We start from the raw sequence: 23323 nt of genomic DNA, 5'->3' as shown, positions 1-23323 counted from the left end.
CCACAAGTGGAAAGACCACTGCAGGGCCCATCTGGACACAAGCAACAAGATGCCAACCTCCAGATTCAAGTTTCTTCGGATTTTTTAATTATAATTATTATTTTAATAACAACCTGAATCCCAAAACTTGCAGACTGTCCACACTCCCTCCCCTGGGCCGAGGAGAGGGGGTACTCTGAGGGAACAAGGTGGGGATGGGGTGTCTGCCAGGGAGACTCCCAACTCCCCCAGTCCCCTGCTGCCAGGGGCCCCAGAACACGGACACCTTGGGAGGGAGGAGGAGGGCTCCATCTAACACCCCATCCCGAAGCCCTCCCTCCTCCTCCAAGGTCTGGGGGTGCCACAGCCCAGTCCCTGGGCACCAGGGGGAGATTGAGGAGGAGGGGGGGGGCAGGCCAATTCTGAGCCTTCAACTCCCATCCCCAGGGATCAGGAGGCATTAATTAAAGCTGCATAGGAAGAGGGGGCAGGCAGGCAGCTGGCACAGGCCTGACAGCTGTGGGAGCCCCCAAAGGCACATTGTGAGGGAAGGGAGGCTCAGACAGAGGGCCCGTTGGGTGCAGGGGGCCCAAGCCGTGGGACTCCCGAGGAGGGCAGCTGGGCCAGCTGCTCAGGGCTGGCCAGGGCACGCAGGAGCCCGTTCTCCTGCTCCAGCGCGGCATTCCGCTCGGCCAGGTCGCGGATCTGCTCCTTCAGGACCTCCACCTCCTCCCGGACCGCAAACATGAGGTGGGACTTCACCAAGTCCTGGGGGCCCGGGGACAGACAAACAGTCAGGGGTCCCAGGCTACCCAAACCCTATCCCTGCCCCATGCCTCAAGGGCCTGGGTGTGACCGATGCCCCTTCTCCCAAGTGATGAAAGACCACTAGAGAAGGAGCAAAGCAGGGAAGAGGCCGGGCGGGGGAGTGGAGGTTTGTGGGGTACAAGGATGCTGGACAGAGACAAGGTCAGGGCCTGAAGACAGAGATGGGGGCAGGGCCAGGGGCCAAGGGAGAGCAGGAGTTGAGGTGGACACAGGAGGGAACCCAGCTGGGAGCAGGCTGAGGAGCTAGGAGTTAGTCCTCCTTAACGAGGACAGCAGGGGTGGGGCAGCAGGACAGGAGCCGGAACCTCCTGGAACCAAGATGGCTTCTCTTACCATGGCTTGTTCGATCTTGTTGTCAATGCCAACCAGGCTTCCGGAGCCGCTGGAGAGACACAGGGAGTTGAGAGGTGAGGAGGGAGAGTGGGGGCCAAGACAGGTGTCTGGACACCCCAGCCGGCCGCCTTCCAGGTGCTCCTCTGAGCAGGCTCCGGCCTCCTGCACAAACCCCACTCGCTGCAGCCTCCCGCCCACACCCCTGCCTGTACCTGTGACAGTAGAGAATCAGGGAGAGGAGGGTTTTGTCCATCCCCCGGCGGGGTGAGGGCCGCTGCCCAGGCCCCCCCAAGCCCCGGTGGGGTGGGGGTGCAGATGCCCCCCGGATGGGGGATGCTCCCCGAGGGGAGCAAGGAGAGGAGACACAGCCCCTTTTCCGGGGAGGCCCTGGAGCCATCCCCACCACTCGGGTCTCATAAGATGACACCAGGGACTTGACAGAGATGCCTGGCTGGGCCATCCCCAAGGAAAAGGGCTTTAGGCCCCCTCCAAAGGGAGAGGGCTGTATCAGAAGGACTGCCTGGGGGGCTCAAAGCCCCCCGGGGCAGAGCGGGGTCTGGCTGGTGCCAGGCAGGCAGAGAGGAGAGAGTGCCTAGGGGGTGCTTGTCTGAAAGATATACACCGCCCCCCCAGGGCAAAGCCTGGCTGCTATTGGCTCCTCGGGGACACGGGGACCCCCTCCCACCGACTCCACGGTGGGCGGGAATTCCCAGACGCGGTCAGTGCCAGTGTCCCCTTCTCACCCTGGCACCAATCCCAGAGCAGAGGGAAAGAGGCAGGCTGAGGGAAGTCAGCTGGTGGGCTGGGTCAGGGGAGGGGCTCTGGGGCCAGAGGCCTGGGTCACGGAGGGGTGTGAAGGGTGAGGGACAGCCTGGCCTGGGGAGACCTACCTGAACTTCACCCCGTCCACCCCTCTGGGCCAATACTGGCCTCCCTCAAGCTCTCAGCTGCACTCAGCTAGGATGGCGGGCATTTCTGACATACTTGTCATCTTCCTCGGACTGTCAGCAACCCACACCCCCATCCCAGATGCAAAGCCCACATCGTGGGTGAGCACTGGGGCCTGGCCACAGAAGGTCTTCCTCCCCACCCCACCCCCCCACGGTCACGGAGAAGAGAAATGAAAAGGTCACTAGGGCAACGAAAACAGCACTGAAAGACAAGCACAGGCTATGGGTGTGGAACCTGGGTCTCCGGTCTGCAGTCTGGGGTCTTGGAGGGAACAGAGGCTTGAGGAGAGGTGGGAAGATGAGGCTGGAGGTGGGACATCGGGAACTGGAGCTGGGCTGCTGATCCTTGGGAGCGAGGACAGGGGAGAGCAGGTCTAGCTGCAGTTTGTGAAATGGCCAGCAGAGGTCGACTCAGGCCTGGCGGAACGGTTCCCAGGGCCAGCCTGGGGATCCCTCAAGCATGTCTTATGCTCCGAAGCCAAGGGCCTCCTCGAGCCTTTCTGGCTTGCCCTACCCCCCAAGTCTCCCTCTTGTCACCACCCAGGTCTCAGGCTCTTGGCTCATCCCAAGCTTCAAGAAACATCCTTCTTCAGCTTCTCCCTTGGCCCTGGGGCCAGCTCTACACCCAGGCCTCCCCGTGCAGCAGCATCCATCCTGCCCTGAAGCGCCCCAGCTTTGCCCCCTCAGAGTGGGTGGTCTCAACACACAGCACCCCCCACTCTTGTGCTCCCATGTCGAGCCCTTTCTCCTGATTGTCGGCTCCAGCTCGCTTCCCTGTGGGGGGAATGAGCACTCCATTCAAGGTGACCCTTGGAGGAGGCCCTGGAGCCAGGAAGGGAGCAGGAGGGAGCTGGGAATTTTCCATTTCCTGTCCAAGCTCTGGGTGCAGAAGGCGCTGACAGGTGGAGGACCAAGCCTGAGAGAGTGGGACAGGGCAGGGTGAAGAAAGGACACTGGGACTCCTTGGGCTGGGGGGCGGGGAGGTAGAACGGGACAAATTTAAGAGTGGAGGCTGAGCCAGCCAGCTAGAGAGCCAGGGCAGTTTTTTAAGCTATTTCAATCTGAGACACCTGGGTGGAGACTGCGAGACCACAGGACCCACCCCCCAACACACACACACACAGAAGGGGAAGATTCACAGGAACAGGAACAGTGGCCTTGCTTGGCGGACACTCAGGTAGAGATGCCAAGTGAGTTGTTTGTACTTGCCAGAAATAAAGGAATAATACAACAATAAACATTTGTTGGCTGATAGATGACTATCTCCCGTTTGTCTAGCGCTGGAGAGTTTTTGACAGCACTTTCCACGGTCACATTCTAACATGAACACTTCAAGGGACCAGGACTCTGGCTGACAACCCAAACCCTCCCTTTCAGAGCCTCTCCAGCCTCACAGTAAGTAAGCAGGAGGCACTGTGCGGGGATTCCCGGGCAAAGTCAGGACCCTGAAGCTTGGAGCTGGCTGGGTGGGATCAGCCCCAAAGATGACAAGCCCAAAAGAAGACTGTGCATTAGCACAAAACGCCCCCTCCTTCAAGACACTTGTTGCCACCTTCTGGGAAAACATCATGACTTTAAGTGTCTAAGACAATGACTTCCAATGTGAGTGGGGTTGGGCCTGCTCGATATGCACAGCGTAGGACTCTGGCCGTCGGAGGACTCTTCGGTCCTGGGACAAGGATAGCCCTAGAGGTCGGTCTTCATTTTTGAAGGTCAAATAAAACAGCCTTAAAATGCGATCAGACGAAGAACAGGACATCTGGGAGAGGTGGAAAGGTTCTGATCATGGGATCATGATCAGACAAGGGCCAGCCCCACTCCCAGGAGCCTGCAGGGGATGGGCCGGAGGCCAACCTAGTGGCATCCGGCTGCCCTCACTGTACTACTCTCTCCCGGATCTCTGGTGCCTTGGGGTGGGGCCAGGCCAGAGTGTGTGTGTTGGCGGGGGGGTGGCTTCTTGTCCAGCTTAGGAGAGCTGTCCCTGTCCCTGTCCTGGAGAGAAAAGGCACCCTGGAGAGGACTGCCTCCTCTTCTCCTGGGACACAGGCATCCCAGGAGGAGAATGGAGAATCCGGCTTTGGGGTCAGACCCAGGCTCTGAAGGCAGTCCTGGCACTTACTAGCTTGGTGACCTTGGGTAAGTTTCTAAAACCTTCCTCCTGAGTTTTAGCTGCTTCATCTGGGAAGTAGGGATCATGGGGCTGCTTCAGTGACATAAAATGTAGCAGCCGACCCCAAGGAGGCAGTGGATAAATGTACTTTTCCTTTCCCAAGTCCTTGGGATTCATTCCCTATATAATGCCTAGATCCCCCATCCTGGCCATCTACCCCCCCACCCCATCCACTCGTCTATCCATCCACTTATTCAAGTACATTGCAACTGCCAGGCCCTGCTGGGGACACAAAGGTTCTTGCAACCCAGGAGCACATGAGCATTTACCATTCACCAGGCACCCTCTGTCCTCCCATCCCCAGATTCGGAGATTGGCAGGCATCCCCAATTTCCCATCTGGGATCCAGGCACTCAACTGCCCAACCCACTTTCCCTCTTGAAAGGGAGATTCCATGCCACTCAGACCCTGTTCTCCTGCCAGCTCTGGGCACACCAGAGAGATGAGGTGGGGGCTACGTGCCTCATTCCAGGGGACCAAGGGGGTGGCCCAACCCAGTCCCACCTCCTGGCCCAGCAGGGTGGGGCAAGAGAGGGGCTGGGCTAGACCAGAGCCCCAGAGGCTCGGAGTAGAGCAGGATAAAGTGGAGGCTGGGTGCCTGACCGGTCAGACTGGGGTGTGGGGAGGGGGTGGGACGGAGGGAGGGAGGGAGGGAGGGAGGGGACGAGCCAAAAGAATAGAGCTGAGAAGGCTCCCGGAGGCCGAGCCCTCTAAGGAGAAGCAGGGAGGCTGGGCTATGAAATCAACAGAGGTGGGGAGGGATAGGGAGCCCTCCTGCCAGGGAACCTCCCAAGTGGGAGGGAGTGAGGGTGGGAAGCACTGAGAATAGCAATGGGGGCAGGTGACTTGTCTGGCCCTGGCCAACCTCACACCTCATACATTCCTGAGAGCTGGGAGCCCAGAAATGGCACTGCCCTGCCCCGCTGTGTCCCTCATTCTCCACCAGCCACCATCAGGCCCTCACCCTCCAACCCACTGGCCCCCCCCACCCCTCCCCTTTCCTCTCTGCAGCCGCCTCCCCTGCAAGGCCACAAGCCCCTTCCTAGGGCGAGACTTAGTCCCTCATTCCGGGGCGGAGGGGGTGGCTGGGGGGGGGGGGGACGCCTCCTGCGCAAGCAGGCAGGAGAGACTCCCTTCTGCAATAGGTGCCCCCATCACCCCCACAAAACTCAGGGCTAAGCCCCACCCCCTAGTTCCTTCCAAACAGGAAGTCCCTCCCCCAAGTCTCAAACAGGAAGTCCCACTCCTCCCTCCAAAATAAAAGTGGTGACTCCCCAGCCCTTCTATCAGTCCACAGCCAGAAGGGAGCAGCCTGCCTATCTGACTCGCAATTTCGTTCCTCCCTTTTCAGCTTGCTCACATTCCTATGTTGAAACCTGGCCCTCGAAACAGGAAGTTCTGCCCACCGTGCCTCGGAACTGAACGGACATTCTCCTCTGAAGGGCAAACCCCAGCAGATCCTGCTGTGCTGGGGCTCCCCTGCGTCCCACAACCATCCTCTCCAAGCTTCGGCTTGGCGGCAGGGAGTTGCTCGGCCCTCCTGGTCTCCCTAGCACAGGGAACAGAACCTCAGGGACGCACTTTCCTGGTACTAGAGGTCCTAGGATCCTGAAGTAATGCGCGTAGTCCCTAAGGATGTCACTCCAAAGGCAGGAGTTCCGGTCCCCTCGACAGTAGGGAGAGGGAGGCACGAACCGGAAGGAGACCCACTCCCTTATTCTCCTCTCCAGTGCATCTGCCAGTAAATTCTTAGGGTTGACCAAATGATTGCTAAATCTGCAAGAGTTTTGGAATTTAACAACAATGACTCCCTTCAAACTCTAAAAAAAGCCCATGATTTGACAATCCTAAACCAGGGAGTCCCACCCAGCTCTCTCCACAGAGAGGGAGTGGGTCCCAGATCAACTCTGCCCAGTGGTTGTGCCAGGTTGTGCCAGGCCAGGTTTCTCTGTTGAAGAGGTCCTCTCCAAATTTTAACTTCGGGGAAGGACACCCACCAGGCAGTTTCATGCGGCTATCCCAGAGGTTGGGTAGGGACCCAGAGCCCACCTACCTATCATCATCGCTGTCCAGGTGATGTCCACTGATGGCCAGCATGGAACGGGCCAGGCTGAGACTCTGGGCTGCCGCTGCTCCAAAGGGGTCTGGAGACTTGCGAACCAGACTGGCATCAGAGAACAAGTAGAGGGCTGGGGAGCCGGGGCGGGAGTCGAGCGGGGGCACCTGAAGACAAGAGAGGTAGGAACGATCACGTCAAGGGCAAGAAAGAAACCAGCCACCTTACAATCTGCCTAGTAGTCCACCTCCCCAGCTCTCTCCACATACCTCCACTCTCTTCTGAGAACTCAGGAGTCCTGCCCCAAAGGCCTTCTCTCCCCTAGGTCTGGTGGAGGCACCAAGCAGAGCCAAGGGCAACAGTGCCCATCCTAAGGACTGGGTGGGCAGCTTCCAGAAAGCAGCCCATGTGGAATCAGAGTACCAGAGAAGGGCTCTGGTCTGCACCCAGCAGCCTTCTACCAGCTGACCCAAGACCACCCCAGTCAGAGGCTAGTCAGAGGGTGTCTGACTTTGTCACCTGACTTAATAAAGCGACTCAAATGTCACTTCCTCAGAGGGCCATTTCTCCATCATTCGACTAGTGAATTCCATTGACCTGTTCTTTTTTTTTTTTTTAAGAGCACAGAATAGTATCTGAAATTAAAGTATTTTTGCCTCCCTGCTGCTAGAAGGTAAGCTCCAGAGAACAGAGTTTATGGTTTGTGCAACAGCTATTTGTAGAATGAATGAGTCCTCAGAAACTTGTCCTCCCCCCCCACCCCACCCCCCACTCTATCCATTCTAGCCTCTTCTCTCAAACTTCTCGGACTCAGGTGAAGTTCTGCTCCTGCGCTGGGCCCTGAGGCAAGGAAAGAGCAGTTGGGTGGCGGAGATGGGGGCGGGGGAGGCGGAGGCTGGGCATGGACCCACACAGCCCAACAGGCGCTGGGGGTGGCTGCAAAGGGCGGGGGCCACAGGAACAAGCCGCCTCTGTGAGGCCCCAGGAGGTCCGGGCTTCTCGGAAAAGCCAAGAACAGAGAGTCCAGAGTGGTTAGAAGGACAGAGTAGAGGAAGGGGGCCCAGGTGGTGTCCCCCCTCCCCCCACCTCCTCCCAGCCTCTCCCTTGAGAGAGAAGAGACATAGGGGAGTGTGGAAGGTAGCCAGACTCAGGGCCAGGAAACAGCCGCACAGATGCGTGTGCACACAGGGAGGGATCAGGATGTGGGGAAAGGACAGGGGTCTGGGGTGCTGAGGAGAGAGGGAGGTCTGCAGGCCCAAGGGAAGCTCAGGCAGGGCTTAAGGACATAGAGAGACTGGGGCAAAGGGGGCTTGCGCTGGAATAGCCTGGGGACAGAGACCAGTAAAGGAAAGAGCATCTTCTACCCTGGGGTAGGAACGGAATGAAAGCTCCAGAAACGTAGGGGGCGCAGCTTGAGAGATGTGAGCTTGAGGCCAGGAGGGGGTGGGGGGAGCCGGTCCTGACCGGTCCTGACAGGGCCCAGACATCCAGTCCCAGGTTATTTTTATACTGTGGTTTGTGCCCAAGGCCAGGAAGGGGGGAAAGTTCTCATCCTCACACTCCCTGCCTCTCCTCCTTAAGTCCAAGGTGTTATTTTCTCCTTCAGGACAGACACATCCATCCCCCACATCCCTGGCTGCCCACGCCCACCCCAGGGACCCAGGCATCCTGCCCCCCAGCCCAGACTTGTTCCTCTTTTGGAGACAGGAAGCAGAAAGAGCAGAGGATTTAACTCTTTCTCCATTGCTTCCTGCCTCTCTCCCACTCCCTGGTGGCCACCCCCAGTTATCAATGGTGGAGAGGCCTAGATGCAGGGACCAGAGACAGACAACTGGGGGGGGGTGTGTGGAAAAGCCAACCACCAAGCCCACAACCCACCCAATTCCTCAAGTCCTTGGAGACATCTGACTTGGACAAAGCTGCAGATGGGGCTGGGATGGGCGGCTAATGAGAAGAGAGACCCCCATCTTTGGAATGGCGCTGCCAGGGAGACTCAGTGGAATGCCCCGCGTTGACCCCTCCCCGCCAACCTAGGCAGCACCTCTCCCAGAGACCCAAGCATCCAGCCCCACCTGGGACTTCCACTCTCAATGCCAGAAGCCAGAAGGGTTTGTGAAACCAAGACAGAAGGTGAGGGCCAAAGTGAGGAGGCCACGTCTTTGTGATGGAGGGACAACACTGGGCTACATGGAAATGGAGATTGGGGCGGGGGGGGGGGGGGGCAAAGGTAACAAATTAAAGGCCAAAGAGAAAGAAAGAAATGGCAGAATGCAGGGGCAGGGGGAGCCTGAGAAAGAAAAGAAGGCTGCGTGAAAGGTAGGATGGGTTTCCCAGGGAGAGGGCAGAAAAAGAGGGGCTACCAGACCTGACAGACAGGTGTCAATCAAGTGGGGAGAGGATGGTATGGAGGTGGAGGCAGGAAGGCCCAGGCTGGAGGTCAGGCCCAGCCCCACCCCCCACCCCCGCCCTCAGGTGTCTCCCCCAACCCCAGAACCCAGCTCTTACCTGCCCCATCTCCTCTGGAGCAGCCAACTCCATTCTCAGCCGCAGGGCGCCATCCTTTGATCGGGACACTGGAGGGGTCCCCGACGCTGAGCCCCCAGCCTCCGCTTCCACCCTCAGGAAGGGCAGGGGCGTGGCAGCCCTGGACGTGCCAGCGCTCTCCCCAGTCCTGGGCTCTGGGGGGCGCTGCTGGGGTGGGGAGGCTGACAGGGGGGGTGTCTCCACCTTGGCCTTGCCAGGCACTGCCAGCTGGCCCAGCCCCCCGGTGAAGGAACGGGCTTGAGGTCCAGGGGAGGAGGGGGGCGGACGGAGCCAGGAGGTGGGGCCCTGGGACAGGCCCGGCTGCGGGGTCGGGGCACCAAGGCCCAGGCTGGCCAGCTCCAACCTGGAATCCAAAGACCTGCCCCCAGTGCCTCCCGAGGCCCCTCGAACTCCCTCCAAGAGCCGGCTGAAGCCGGGGGTCTCCAGGTCTCGCTCGTAAACATCCACACACGTCCAACGGCCTCGGCGATAAGGCTCTCCCAGGCCGTGGGGCAGCTTTACCACCCGGAAACGGGAGGCGGGGGCCCCAGGTGGTGGGGAGCCGTTCCGGGGGGTGCTCTTGCCCCCTGGCTCCGGGTTGGGCTCCCCGTTAGGCAGACGGGGTGGGGGCCCGGTGGGGGCCGGCAGAGCAGGGGGCTCGGAAGCCCCTGGGCTCCCTGGGCCCTCATAGTCCGTGGTGACGCTGGTGATTTGGAAACTACTCTTCTTCTTGCCCCCACTCATGGTCCCTGGGGCTCAGGATTCGGCCAAGGTGGGCGGGGGTGCAGCTGGGGCTCCTCGAAAGGGCTCAGGCACCCCTGGAACAGGGGGGCCACATGGCGGGGGCATCAGGGCCCCTGGGGACATCTGAGTCCGACATGTCAGGAGGGCCTTGCAGGAACTGGGGGTGCCTGGTTGGTGAAGGGAGCACAAGGCAGGGGAGGCGGCGGGAGGTGGGGGCAGGGGCAGGTTTTTCCTGCCGCTGGTGCTGCCCAACTCCAGAGCTGAGTTTGCAAACTGGAAAAAGAGAGAGAGAGAGAGTGTGTGCGTGTGTGTGTGTGTGCGCGCGCGTGTGAGAAAGCAGTGGGCAGGCCACCTCCGGGGCTTCCTCTCTGGGGAGCAGGATGGGGGAGGAAGGGGAAACCACCAGAGACCAGAGACAAAGAGACAGGCAGAGACGGAAGAGACCCGGAGACCCCAACGGTCCCAGAGAGTAGGAAGGGGCGGTCCAGACCCAAAGTTGGGCATTTCTAGTCTGGCATTCAGACTCACAGGACCGAGTCGCCCAAAGGCAGGGGGGCTCCAGGGCCTCGGCTGAGCAGGGGTGAAGCTGCTGCTCAGCCTGGCCCCGCCGCCCAGAGGCCTCTGCTGGGTGTCCAGGCCCCCCGCACCCAAGCTCCCCCATCCCTGAGGCAGGCCCTGCCCCGCTGCCCCGGCGCCCCGCCCAGCCCAGAGCCCTACCTCTCGGCCTCGGCCACCGAGCTGGGCCGGGGGTCCCGGCCGCCTAAGACGTCCGGCTGTACTTCCCCTGGGGCCTCTTGGCCCCAGCAGCGTGGGGGGCGCAGCGGGCGATCAGAGGCTGTCCGGTTCTCTTCGGGGGCCGCACTTCGCCCCGGAAGGCATCTCCGTAAAAAGTTTGCTCTCCGGAAAAGACGGCACCCCCGCTCCTCGGTGGAGCCCGGCGCGGCCTCTGAAGCCCCGAGGGTCTCCGGACCGGTGCGGAAGAGGCGGCTCTTTCCCCCCGGATCCTCCAGGTGGAGCCGCCTGGGTGGCTGGGGCGAGTGGGTCTCCCAGATCTCCCCCGCGTGGCTCGGCTGGGTCTCTCTCCGCTCCTCAGCGCCTCTCGCTTCGGTCTCTCTGCCTTTCTCTCTCCGGGCTGTTGACAACCCCCACACCAGGAAGTCCTGCCTCCTCGGGCCTGCTGACTGCTCCTCTCCTCCTCCTTCCCCTCTTCCTCCCCTTCCTCCGCCCTCCCTGCCTCCTGGGGCTCCCGGCCAGCTGGCCCGGGGCCAGAGCTGCCGCCACCGCTGCTGGTGCAGTTGCGGCTGCCGCTACTGCCGCTGCCGCTCCCGGGGCCCCTGAACGGGCTTAACCCCACACCTGCTGGGCCCCAGCCCCGCGCTTCCTCGGAGGGAGGGGCCGTGGAGGGCGGAGTCAAAGGGGAGGAGTTTGCGGAGGCCCGGGATTCCCTTACTTGTATGCACTTGCTGCCATTGGCCTACAGACACCGAGGAGAGCGGGAAGGAACTTACCCACCCGGGGGGCTCCGCTGGGCTCCCCGCCACCCCATAAGCACCCCGTACACGTTGCGGTGCTGCTCCGCCGTTATTGTCGTATCTTCAGCGGTTTCCCCAGTAACTCTGTGGGGAAGGTACCGCTACTCTCTCCTGTCCTTATTTTTAAAAGGAGGATCATGGTGACAGTTTGCAAACAGGCCCCCAAGTAGAGAGAGAAAGTACGATGTACTCCCGGGTCCCCATCGTGCAGTTTCAGCCATGATCAACTCACAACCAGCCTCGGTTCATCTCTCCTCCCAGTACCTTTGGGTGTGTTGTGCTGGAGAGTTTGAACCACGTCCCAGGCATTGTTTCGACGGCCTTCTTAGATGTGGATATCAAGACCAGGAAGGTTCAGAAAGGCTGTCCGTGGTACAGCTGGAATATTCTACACACTCAGGTGTGCCCTTGTCTAGCCCCCACGTAGAGAGACAAAGAGCACTGCTCAGAAACGTGCTGACTTGCACTTTCTCTCCAGCCCTGGTCACATACACGGAGAGACGTCTGGTGCACACAGTCCCCCGCACAGATGCACACCAGGACAAACCTGGCTGGCCCCAAGCATCCCACCTCTCCCATTCCACCCTTCCTTTGCTCTTGGAGGATCTGCACACATACATGAAGGGCCCACTGTGTGCTTAGCATGAAGAAATAAACCTCCAATGTCCATTTTTCTCCCTTTTGGCACCCTCAACCTGCCATCTGAGCAAAAGTGGGGTCTAACAGCCACATCTGCCCTCACTCCTAGCTTCAGAAGGAAATGGATTCTAATTAATTTTGGTCAAATGGAACTATTCCTGAGGACACTGAAAATTCCTCACATTGGTCTGCTTTATATAGTGATCTCACAGATTCTCCAAACAGTACAGGGCAGGGATGGGGTCGGTTTTGAAATCCAGTGTTTCTGCCAAGGAAACAGATGCTCCACGGCATTCGGTTATTTATTTGCCTGAGGCCTCAGAGCTAGCGTTTGATGGCATTGAGGCTAGGACTGGGCTGACACATCCCTCCTTCCTCAGCTTGAGCTCATGGAAAAAAATTTTTAAAGATTTTATTTATTTGACAGAGCGAGAGAGAGATCACAAGTAGGCAGAGTAGCAGGGGGGAAGTAGGATCCCTGCTGAGCAGACAGCCAGACGCTGGGCCAGATCGCAGGAGCCTGAGATCCTGACCTGAGATAAAGACAGACACCAACCCACTGAGCCACCCAGGCACCCCTAGCTCACGGAAATTTTTAACCACTCTTTAGGATTGGGGGGAAAACAAAATGATGCCGCCTGTCTCCACGTTTACATATCCTGAATTTCTTTGTTAAGATGCATCTGTACTCTGCCTCTCTCCCTTCCCGGTAACAGGGGCTACCTCAGCCAGGTCCTAAAGGCCTCCCAAGTTCTGAGGTCCAGGAAGCAGCCTCCCACACCACCCCCCCACACACACCCCACCTCTCTCCCCTCTGGCAATACTCAGAACACAGCCCCGCTGCTACGCCCCCAGATCCTCCTTCCTTCAGCGCTGACTTGCTACAAACTACTCAAAATTTATCTCTGGACTCTCCCCTTCCCACCAACTCAGAAGCTTAGCCTCAACTTGGGACTCCTCCGTGTCTGCAGGCCCTGGGACGTTGCTGGTCTCTGCAGAAATGTTTATTGAATGAATAAATAAAAATTCATTCACACTAAGGTGTGAATGTGAAAGGGCTGTTATGTATTTTAATGTGTTCCCTCTCCTGGGGGTAATAATAGCTCTTTAATGTATTTTCCAGCTTACAAATCTCCTTGTATTCCTTTGCTGCCCCCAACAACTTCATGGAGCAAGGTATGAGATGAGGCATCTCTCAGAGAGGTGGTGTGATTTACCCAAAGCCACACAGCGCCATCTGCAAAGATTTGCCATATAAAGTAACGTGCACAGGTTCGGGGGATTAGGGGTGGGGGATCCATTTTTCAGCCACTTAAGGGTAAAAGCCAGCTCCTCTTGCAGCTGATGTTCGGCAAAGGGATTTCCGAGGGAGGATTTCTCGGAACCTAAGACAAAGGTGAAGGGGCATTGAGGAGGGGGGCGCGGGGCCGTTGCCGCGGTGGTCCCAGTCAGAGGACGATCCCCGGGGCACCCAGAACCTGGCGGGTGCCGCCGCGCAGTCAAAGGTTATTGGGAGGATGACTTGAGCCGCTGGGGCGGACTGGCGTTAAGCCGTGGAGCCCAGGCCATGAAACAAGGTCCGGGCGCCGGGGAGGCTCCAGGGATACGCGACCAGCTGCAGAAGAGCCAGATCTGGCGCCCTCCCCGCACCTGGGGGGCTGCAGGAAGATGGGGCGCAGTCAGGGGAACACGCCCCCTGCTGGGCAGAGACTCGGACCGTAGGGCTCACGACTCTCCGAGCCCCTCCGCCCGGAAAGTGGCACCCCCTGCCGGCCTCGCCGCCTCACTGCACTCGGGGCCCCGCAGCCGCAGCCTCGCCCCGGCCCGACGCGGGGTGCGCACCCGGAGAGCGCCAGGCGCACACCGGGTACGCGCGGGGGTGCAGGTCCCGGGCTGCCACTGGGGGGCGCCGCTACGCGCGGCGCCCGGCTTCGCTCCGCCGGGGCCTCGGACACCGAACCGAACACCGCCCGGCCGGGCAGAGGCCGAGGGGCGACGAGGAGCGGCCGCCTCAAAGCGGGGGCGGGCCGGCGGCAGGTCCCCCGCGCCCCGCGACCTTTCTCCGAGTCCCCCCGCTGGCTCGGCTGGCTCTGCGGCCCCCGCGCCTCCCGACCCAACCCGGCGGCGCAGCGCAGCGCGGCCTCTCCCACTCCGTCCTTGGAGGGTGTGGAAGGGTGGGTTTGGGGCCGGGGGCGGGTCTGGGGGCGGACCCGGAGGCGGGGCTGTCTCTGCGGCAGGGCCCAGCTCGGCTCCCCCCGGTCTCTCTCTGTCTCTCCTCCTCCCTCCTCCTGCTCCGGGCGGAGCCCGGCATGGGGGGGCCGGCGCCCGGCAGGCCAGGTACGGTGATGTGGAAATTGGGGAGCCTTGGTGCGGGGAGGTGGGGTGGGGGGGACAGGGAGTAGTGAGGATTGGCGGGGCGAGAGACGGAGAAACCCAGGGTAGCAGGACAAGGAGAAGGGGAGGGGTGCCCGGGAACCTGGGGCCCTTGGATGGAGAGGGGGATGAAGCCGCCAGGTTTGGAACAAACAGGGAAGGGAGAGGACGGCAGTGAGGAGAGGCGCCTAGGAGGAGAGGTGAGGCCGACGGCGGAAAGGAGAGTGTGTTTGGGGGGAGGGAAACCAGAGCAGGTCTGGAGGCCGCAGCTCAGAAGGTAGCTATGGGGCCAGACGGGAGACCCCCCGGTGGGATTGAGGGCAGGGACTAGAAGAGGGAAGCCGGGATCCTCCCAGATCCTGGAGGAGGAAGAAGGGGATCTGGGCCATCATCGAGGGAGGTGGAGACTGCCACTGAGGGGCCGGGACGCAGGCTAAGGGGTGGACGGAGGCCCCGGGCCCAGGCAAAGGACTGGAAGGGAAAACTGCCCGCAGGGAATGGAAATGGATGGATGGGTAGTATTGTAGATGCCCAACTCCGAGTGCCCCCCGCATCTTCGCCAGCATCCCCACCCTACCCTCATGACATCCTCAGCGTCAGGGCCCGAGAGGGTGTGGGGATTCTGACCATCTCCCCCTTCCCCAGTGGGGTACAATGTACGCAAGTAGGCCGTAGCAGAACTCCTTGTCTGTAGGTATGTCCAGCTCCCCATAGCCGGTGTGTATGTATGTGTCTGGAGGTCTGTGTGTGCTGTGGGTGTGTCGGGGGTGTTTATGTCTGTGTGTGTCTGCCTGTTCCTAGGTTGTGTTTACCCATATGATCTGTGTCTGGTCCTCTGTCTGTAGATATGGGTCTGTGGCCTGCTGGTTTGTGTGTCTGAATGTGTATTTGTGTGGCTGTGGGGCTGCTGTGTATTTGTGGGGCCTGTCTGTGTGGTAGATCAGGATGTATTTACAGGATGGGAATCTGTGTCGAGCTGATCTCTCCAGGATGTGTATTTGTGGCTCTGAACACCTTTGTCAGGGTGTGTGACTCTGTACACATATCCTGTGTCTGTCTGTCTGTGGGTCCTAGAGGCGGTGTTGGGTTTTCTCTGCCTCCATCTGTTTTCCACTCTCTGAGGACCCAAGTCACATCTCCACTCCTTTCTCTCTCTCTTTCTCTCTCTCATTCATTCCTGGCCCCCAACCACCCCACATCTTTCTTTTTTTCCTTCCCATCTCCCTCTCCAAGTGGATCCGGGACCCAGGGAGGGCCGCCCCCCGGGCCTGGTGGCGCTGAGCAGGGCCCCTCAGCCCCCACCTCCTGCCCCACGACATGAACCTCCTCTACCGAAAAACCAAGCTGGAGTGGAGGCAGCACAAGGAGGAGGAGGCCAAGAGGAGGTAAGGCCGCGGTCCCAGATATCTGCCTTGTGGGCTGTCCCACCTCTGCTTCCCCAGTGTCTGGGCCACATCCTTCTGCCCTTCTTGGGTCCAACAGCCTGGTCAGGAGTCTGATCTGAGAGTCTGTGCTCAGTACAGAATTGCTGGGATTGCATACACCCTGTCCCCACCCTGCTCCTGGCCCCTGGCTCCAGCCCTTGTCCTGGCCTCTTGTGGGGGGGCCTTCCGGCTCAGGAGCGCCCCGTTGGCTCTTCCCACCCCTGGAAGCCCAAGTCACTCCTTCCTGACTCACCTCTGGCCTGTAGTCTTCTCCTTTCTGTCAGTATGGGGTTGGCTCCAGGCTCCCCTGTCACCTGACCTTGGAAGAGGCAGGCCCCACTGCCCTCCTGGTCCAGAGACAGGGTCACTTGCGGGGTACCAGAGAATATCCGTTTGGCCCTCTCCCCAGCTCCGCTGCTGGGGGAGGCGAGTGGCCAACGGACAGGATTGTGTGTGTGTGTGTGTGAGTGTCGTGGTGGGAGTCATGAAGGCTGGGCCCTGCAGAGGAGCCAGGCCCAGGGACCTCTCCCTGCTTGCCCTCTCCTTGCCCTCCCAGGGACCTGGATCCTGGCCTCTCTCCGCTCGCTCCCCTCTCTCTTCACTCCCATTGACAGCACAGCGTCTTGGAGCCTGAGTCAGAGCCACCTCCCTGCTCCCTTCTCCCTCCTGGAAACTGTGGAGTTTAATTCTTGTTGTTAATTAGATTAATCAGAGCTATGACTGCAGTGATCTCTCCCTAATGAAGGGTTAGTAGACAGGGCCTTAATGAGAGCCCACCCCGCAGTGGCTCTCCCCTCTCTCCTGCCAGCCGCCCCTCCCTTCACTCGCACAGAAGCTCAGGGACAGTGAGAGGGAATGGGGGTGAGCCTGGGAGGGTGACAGAGAAAGGACGGCACCGGCACCAAGGGAGAGGCAGAGCCAGAGCCAGAGGAAGGGAGGAAAAGGATCAGCAGGAGGAGGCCGCTCTGGCGATGCGGCTGTACAGCCCTCGGCCGGGAAGGGAGGCGCGGGTCGGTGTGGGAGCGAAGGCCGCGGGAGCCGGACATGCTGGGAGGCCAGAGGCCAGAGGCCAGGTGTGGGCTGGCATGAGCGTGAGGAGCAGAGCCCTGGCGGCAGGTGTCTGTGCCCGGCGGGGCTGTGCTGCCTGTTTGCGTCTCTCTACCTATGCATGAAGCCATCCACACAAGGGCCCTGTGCCAGATATGCCCAGGCTGGGATCAGACAGCTCCAGGGACGCTCCCCTGCACACATACTCACCCCTTCGCTCATCCCTACTCGCCGTTTCCTTGTCTGTTTTAAAGCCTAGGGATTCTGCCAGAAGTTTCTACGTTGCTGTCCTAGACCTTCAGGCAGCCTCCCATCCCCACCCCAGGCCCCTTCCTCCTCCTCCTCCTCCTCCTCCTCCTCCTGGGAAGGCACAGGGCTGCACACCCCTCTGAGGGTAGAGGAGGGGGAGGCCCAGGCCTGAGGCCCAGCCTCTGTTCCATCTTGGCCTTCTCTCCCCAGCTCCAGTAAGGAGGTGGCTCCTGCAGGCCCCGCAGGGTCCGGGGCCGGCCCGGGGCCTGGGGTCCGGGTGCGGGACATCGCCTCGCTGCGCCGCTCCCTCAGGATGGGCTTCATGACGATGCCGGCCTCCCAGGAGCACACCCCCCACCCCTGCCGCAGCGCCATGGCCCCACGCTCACTCTCCTGCCATTCAGTGGGCAGCATGGACAGTGTTGGGGGTGGACCTGGGGGGGGAGGCGGGGGTCTCACCGAGGACAGCAGTGCCCGAAGACCCCCTGCCAAGCCCCGGAGACATCCCAGCACCAAGCTCAGCATGGCAGGGTCAGGGGTAGAGATGCCCCCCAGCAAGAAAGCAGGTGAGACACCCCCAACCCTCCCCAGGAGCTGGGAGGATCCATTCCAGGCCAAGAGAGGCCTACTGGGGAAGGTTCATTCAGGGAAGAACTAAGGAAATGGAAGGTTCCATTCTCAGTGGGAGTGGTGGGGGGGTGGTTTCTTTTTGGAAGGGCCTGAGATGAACCATTCAAGGGCAGGGGAAGCTCCCCGAAAAGTCCATTCCAGGGGAAGGGGTGGCCTTGAAGGGACATGAGGGCGGGATAGAATTCACGGTGGGAGCTGCGGATTCTGGGGAGTTCATCAGAAGGATTGAGAGCAGGCTGGTAGAAAGGGAACCCACCGTGCTTTAAGTTGAGCGGTGTGGGGAAAATAAAAGACACAGATATGCCCTTGCAGCTGAGTTAAGAGATCAGAAGGGGTCTGCCCGTCTCCTATCCGCACTAAGAGCCCGGTTTATTTTTCTCCTTCCCATTCTGGCCAGGCTCACAGAAGCCAACCCCAGAGGGCCGAGAGTCCAGCCGGAAGGTTCCGCCACAGAAGCCCCGGAGAAGCCCGAACACCCAGCTCTCTGTCTCCTTCGATGAGTCCTGTCCCCCAGCCCCCACTCCTCGTGGGGGGAATCTGCCCCTTCAGCGCCTCAGTAGGGGGTCCTGCGTAGCTGGGGACCCTGAGGTGGGTGCCCAGGAAGAGGAGCCCGTGTACATTGAGATGGTGGGAGATGTCTTCAGGGGAGGAGGACGAAGTGGAGGGGGCCTGACTGGGCCCCCTCTTGGGGGTAGGGGCCCAACCCCTCCAACGGGCGCTGACTCGGACTCAGAGGAGAGCGAGGCCATATATGAGGAGATGAAGTACCCACTGCCCGAGGAGGCAGGGGAAGGCCGGCCCAACGGGGCCCCCCCATTGACCGCAAGCTCCTCGCCACACCAGCCTCCTGCCCTGCAGCCCCACGCCCACCGCCGGCCAGCTTCAGCCCTCCCGAGCCGGAGGGATGGGACACCTACCAAGACCACTCCTTGTGAAATCCCCCCGCCCTTCCCCAACCTCCTCCAGCACCGTCCTCCGCTCCTGGCCTTCCCCCAAGCCAAGGCTGCTTCCCGAACCCCTGGCGATGGGGTCTCGAGGCTACCAGTCCTCTGCCACTCGAAGGAGCCAGCGGGCTCCACCCCAGCTCCCCAAGTGCCTGCCCGGGAGCGGGAGACGCCTCCCCCACCGCCTCCGCCTCCTGCTGCCAACCTGCTGCTGCTGGGACCCTCGGGCCGGGCCCGGAGCCACTCAACACCGTTGCCACCCCAGGGCTCTGGCCAGCCCCGGGGGGAGCGGGAGCTCCCCAACTCCCACAGCATGATCTGCCCCAAGGCGGCAGGGGTGCCGGCAGCCCCTCCTGCCCCGGCCGCCTTGCTCCCTGGCCCCCCCAAGGACAAGGCTGTGTCTTACACCATGGTGTACTCAGCAGTCAAGGTGACCACGCACTCCGTCCTGCCAGCTGGTCCACCCCTAGGTGTTGGGGAACCAAAGACGGAGAAGGAGATCTCGGTCCTCCACGGAATGCTGTGCACCAGCTCGAGGCCCCCAGTGCCTGGGAAGTCCAGCCCCCACAGCGGGGCCATGGGCGCGGCAGCTGGGGTCCTCCACCATCGGGGCTGCCTGGCTTCCCCCCACAGCCTTCCGGACCCGACTGCGGGCCCCCTGACTCCCCTATGGACCTACCCGGCTGCAGCAGCTGGGCTCAAGAGACCCCCTGCCTATGAGAGCCTCAAGGCCGGGGGGGTGCTGAATAAGGGCTGTGGAATGGGGGCCCCATCCCCCATGGTCAAGATCCAGCTGCAGGAGCAAGGGACCGACGGGGGTGCCTTTGCCAGCATCTCCTGCGCCCATGTCATCGCCAGTGCAGGGACACCAGAGGAGGAGGAAGAGGAGATGGGCGCCACGACATTTGGGGCAGGCTGGGCTCTGCAGAGGAAGGTCCTGTATGGAGGTAGAAAAGCAAAAGAGCTGGACAGTGAGTGAGGGGTGGGAATTTGGGGGTGGGGGAACTGGGGATGCTTGTGATGATCTTGAGGAAGTGTTGGGAGGGCTTGTCTGGAAGCCACAACCCATTGTCCTGAAGTGGGAAGTTTTCAAGGAGACTGGAGAATAAGGGCACGAAGCAGGCTGAGGGGCCAGGGTCCCCGTGTGCGTGCTGGATGGGCAGGAAGACCTACGATGGGGAGAGGCTAGAATCTGGCCCCAAGGGTAACCACCTCCTGCCCCATCCTGCTCTACTCCCTGCCCTTCTCTTTGCTAGGTTGCAGGGGGGGGGGTGTGTGTGTGTGCGCGCGCGCACACTAGGAGCTAAACACAGCTGCCTCCCAGCTGTTGCCATGGCAACCCATCCAGACAGGAGGGAGAGGAGAGAGTGGCCCCTACCGTTGCCTGGCAACGCAATGCTCTGCCAGGCCTCCTCTCGGAGCTGAGCTTAGTTCCCTAGCAGCCCTTCCCCCAACACCCCCCAATTCCCGGCTCAGGATTTGGGATCTCCCCCTCTGTGTTTCAGAGGGTGGTCACTGCGGCCCTATCAGCCGGAGAGGCTGTGGAGCTGAAGCTGGGGTAGGGGAGACCCCTGTGACCACAGAAAAGGGTTTGGTGTTAGCAAATACTTGTCTCAGGCCAGGGATGGCACTGATGGGTGGAAAGGAAAGTGGCAGTATTGGGGTCCCTCCTGTGTGTTGGGGGTGGAGTGTGAAATAGGTTCCCTCCTTGCTCTGTTGTGACTCGCAGAAGGGCAGTCACTTTTGGTCCACACGTATCGTGGTGGGTGTAGCTGGGGGGACAGCAAGACCCTTCCCGTGGACAGGCACTAAGCTCTCCTTGTTATCCCAGCAGAGGTCGAGGATGGTGGCCGGGCCTGGAATGGCAGTGCCGAGGGTCCAGGCAAGGTGGAGCGTGAGGAGCGGGGCCCCATGGCATCAGGGATCCCAGTGAGGAGTCAGGGGGCAGAGGGCCTGCTGGCCAGGATCCACCACGGAGGGGACCGAGGAGGGAGTCGCACAGCGCTGCCTGTACCCTGCCAGACGTTTCCTGCTTGCCACCGCAATGGAGGTGACACCCCACTCAGGGCCCTTACAAAGATGGGGCTGGAAGGGGAGAGATCTCCCAGGGTCCATGTCGTGGGCCCTCCATTCTGACAACGATGTCGCTATCCCCTTGCTTCCCCTGCTGAGTCAGGGGTAGCCTGGAAGGGGCTGTAGGAGGGGAACCGGGAGGCCCCTACCCTCGTCACTTATCATCTGTCCACCTCAGACTTCACAGGAGGCTACCGCCTGGGACGCTCGGCCTCCACATCTGGAGTCCGGCAGGCCGCGCTCCACACCCCCCGACCCTGCAGCCAGCCTAGGGATGCCCCAAGCCAGGTGAGGGGAAGACCACATTGGGTTTTCTTTTATTTGTGAAGGAGCAGGTGGGGAAGAAGGTCTGGGTTTGGAAAGAAAAGTAGGAGGTCAAGCTCAGGGCGGGATTGGGGCGGGGGCTGGCACAGTGGAGTAGGCCCTCCTCGGGGGTGGGGGCTGGGGTTGATCCTGGGAGGGGCTGTATTCCATGGGGACAGCCAGACAGCTGCCACCACTAGCCTGCCATGGGCCTTCTTGCATTTAGAAAATGGGGATACCGATTCGAAAAGTGCGTTCTACTGGGAAGATAGTTCTTTAAAGGGGTGCCCATTCCTTAGGGTGAGACAGGCCCAGCCTGGCACTAGGGCACCCACTAGGTGCAAGAGGTGGGTTTCTGTCCCTGTCCCCCTACCGGAACACACACTCTCAGCCAGGGGGAGAGGACTTGCTTCTGGGGGAAGACATTGGTCTTTGCGGTGGGGGACAGGGCCTGGTCGCTCTGAGGTCCTTGACCTCCCCCCTCCTTTCGCCTTCCTCCCCTCGTCGCGGGCCGGCGGGCGGGAGGAAGGGGCACAGACCCAGCCCGCGCTGCCGCTGCCGCTGCCGCTGCCCCTGCCGCCTCAGCCCGCCCGCGAGCGCGACGGCAAGCTGCTGGAGGTGATCGAGCGCAAGCGCTGCGTGTGCAAGGAGATCAAGGCCCGCCACCGCCCCGACCGAGGTCTCTGCAAGCAGGAGAGCATGCCCATCCTCCCCAGCTGGCGGCGGGGGCCCGAGCCCCGCAAGTCCGGCACCCCGCCCTGCCGCCGGCAGCACACCGTCCTCTGGGACACTGCCATCTGAGGAAGCCGGGAGGCCGGGGCACCCGACTGGGGAGCGGGGCGGGGGTGCCCGGCTCTCCGGGAGACTTGCCTTGAAAGAGGGACACTTGAAGGACCAGGTGAGAGAAAGCCAGGGAGAACCCCCAGCCTTGCACCCTAACAACCGCCCCCCCCCCCCCGGAGACGGGGGAGTCTGCCAGGCCCATCGGGCACGGCCCTCCCTGCCCCACCCGCATCCCCTGAAATTTGGGGAGGAGGGTTTGAGGTTGGGAGTGAGGGCCTCCGCTGCTCTCCACGCTGGGCGAGGCAGACTCCTGAGAGGGCAAAGGCCAATCCCGGAGGTCAGCATGGGGGAGGAGGAAAGGGAAGGGAGGAAGAGGGGGCGGGTCAGGTGAAGGACGGGGCTAGCGAGTGTGAGGTAGAGGGGCTCTTTTATAGAGCCGGGAGTGGGGAGGGGGTATTTATTTCGTTATTTATTTTAGTTGGGAGGGCAGTTCTGGCCTCTTTTGACCTACTCCTGATTAGGGAGTAGGCAGTGGCGGGCAATTAAAGGGAACCAAGTTGGCGATCTCCCCAAGCCTGAAGCTGGCACAGCCACACCCACCCTGACCGTGGGGATCCGTGTGGATTGGGGAGCCAAGCAAGAGGAGGGAGGGGCCCCAGCGAGCTGAGGGCCGAAGACTCATTTACAGTATTTTACCACGGCCAGAATTTGGTAGTGAGTGTGGCCTGCTGTGTAACAGGCATCTTACTTAGCTCTGGGGTGAGGGGGTAGCACCAGGGATGGGCGGGATGATGGGGAAGGAGGGAAATTTTAGCGGGTGGGGGGTGGGCGGGGTATTTATTTAAATTTTAAAAAAATCAGAAGAGATGTCAGGAACTTTTTTTTAATTCCTTTCTTTTCAGAATAATATATTAAAAGACTAATGATCCTAGAACTGGCTTCTTAGAGTTCAGTGTGCTCTGCTTTTCTTACACCTGTTTCTTTTCCCTCTTGGCTGGTGGTTGGTGGGAGTTGGAGGTGGTGGTGCAAGGGAGGGGTGAGTGGCTGTGGCAGCTACTGGGGAGAGGTGGAGTTGGAGGTAAGTCTGGGAATGCCTACTGAGTGAGCTTCCTTGTGCTTGGGAATGCACCCATGCAGGAGCATTCAGACTGAAGCCTGCCCTTAGGCAGCCTGTAGTCCACTCAGGGATGAGACATCTGGGACAACACCAGGTGTTGCTACAGCAGTAAGGGGGTTGTAGGAATCATCTAAGAAGGCTTTCTAGAAAGTGAGCCTAAAAGGACAGGTAAAGTTTGGATGAGCAGGGAGAGGAGGGAAAGTCCCAAGGTCACACACAGTATGATTGTCTGCAGAACAGAAAATGGGGGTAGGGCAGGAAATGTGTTTAAATAATGCAAAGGGCAATGAGTCAACCGCAAATGATGCTGGTTCAGAGAGATGGGCATCAAAGCAAGATTCTGATCCTCAGGAAGCAATCACCAAGGAGGATAAAAAAGTGTCTGGGAGAATGGAGGGCAAGGGACAGTTTGCAAGACGGAGCTGGAAGAACATCCTTAGGCGGGGAATGAAGGAGCTGAATAGGGCATCCTAGAAGCCCAATTTTAGAACTCCTGTGACTGGAGAAATGATCACTTTGACAGAGCAAAGCTAGTGGGGTAAGAGGGATTTTGAGGGAAGAACGCTGAATTGGAAGCAGTGGTTAATACCCAGGTTGAAAGGTTTGTTACCAGCTAGAACAGACTT

The 23323-nt window shown here is 60.4% G+C and overlaps 2 protein-coding genes and 2 long non-coding RNA genes across 7 annotated transcripts in view; 2 read left to right on the top strand and 2 right to left on the bottom strand.

Moving 5' to 3' along the window:
- Positions 1-64: 64 nt before the first annotated feature.
- TSC22D4 (TSC22 domain family member 4) lies at positions 65-10964 on the bottom strand. The gene is made up of 5 exons (XM_047713675.1): positions 10301-10964; positions 8822-9856; positions 6314-6483; positions 1141-1189; positions 65-747 (listed from the first exon to the last, which is right to left on the bottom strand). The coding sequence occupies exons 2-5, from the start codon at positions 9581-9583 to the stop codon at positions 538-540; spliced, it is 1191 nt and encodes a 396-aa protein (XP_047569631.1). The 5' UTR covers positions 9584-9856; positions 10301-10964; the 3' UTR covers positions 65-537.
- LOC125090735 (uncharacterized) lies at positions 3290-6319 on the top strand. The gene is made up of 3 exons (XR_007124463.1): positions 3290-3489; positions 4137-4226; positions 5612-6319. It is a non-coding gene; the product is annotated as an uncharacterized LOC125090735 (long non-coding RNA).
- A 127-nt stretch (positions 10965-11091) lies between the features above and the next one.
- The window catches only part of LOC125091034 (uncharacterized), a 56313-nt gene continuing 44081 nt past the window's right edge, over positions 11092-23323 (bottom strand). The window contains exon 3 of the long non-coding RNA XR_007124558.1: positions 11092-11199. This is a non-coding gene — a long non-coding RNA (uncharacterized LOC125091034). The remainder of the gene's footprint in view (positions 11200-23323) is intronic.
- Positions 13638-22387, top strand: NYAP1 (neuronal tyrosine phosphorylated phosphoinositide-3-kinase adaptor 1). Of its 4 annotated transcripts, none has more exons than XM_047714426.1 (7): positions 13638-14091; positions 15361-15512; positions 17058-17413; positions 17875-19392; positions 20253-20471; positions 20673-20782; positions 21320-22387. In XM_047714426.1, the coding sequence occupies exons 2-7, from the start codon at positions 15445-15447 to the stop codon at positions 21596-21598; spliced, it is 2550 nt and encodes an 849-aa protein (XP_047570382.1). In that variant the 5' UTR covers positions 13638-14091; positions 15361-15444; the 3' UTR covers positions 21599-22387. The 4 variants fall into 4 exon arrangements, with proteins under 4 accessions (XP_047570382.1, XP_047570384.1, XP_047570383.1 ...); XM_047714428.1 differs by having other exon boundaries at positions 13643-14091; positions 21335-22387; XM_047714427.1 differs by having other exon boundaries at positions 13644-14091; positions 20256-20471.

This window comes from Lutra lutra, chromosome 18, assembly GCF_902655055.1.
Source record: "Lutra lutra chromosome 18, mLutLut1.2, whole genome shotgun sequence".
NCBI lineage: Eukaryota > Metazoa > Chordata > Mammalia > Carnivora > Mustelidae > Lutra > Lutra lutra.
This window is presented reverse-complemented; position numbering and strand designations above follow the sequence as displayed.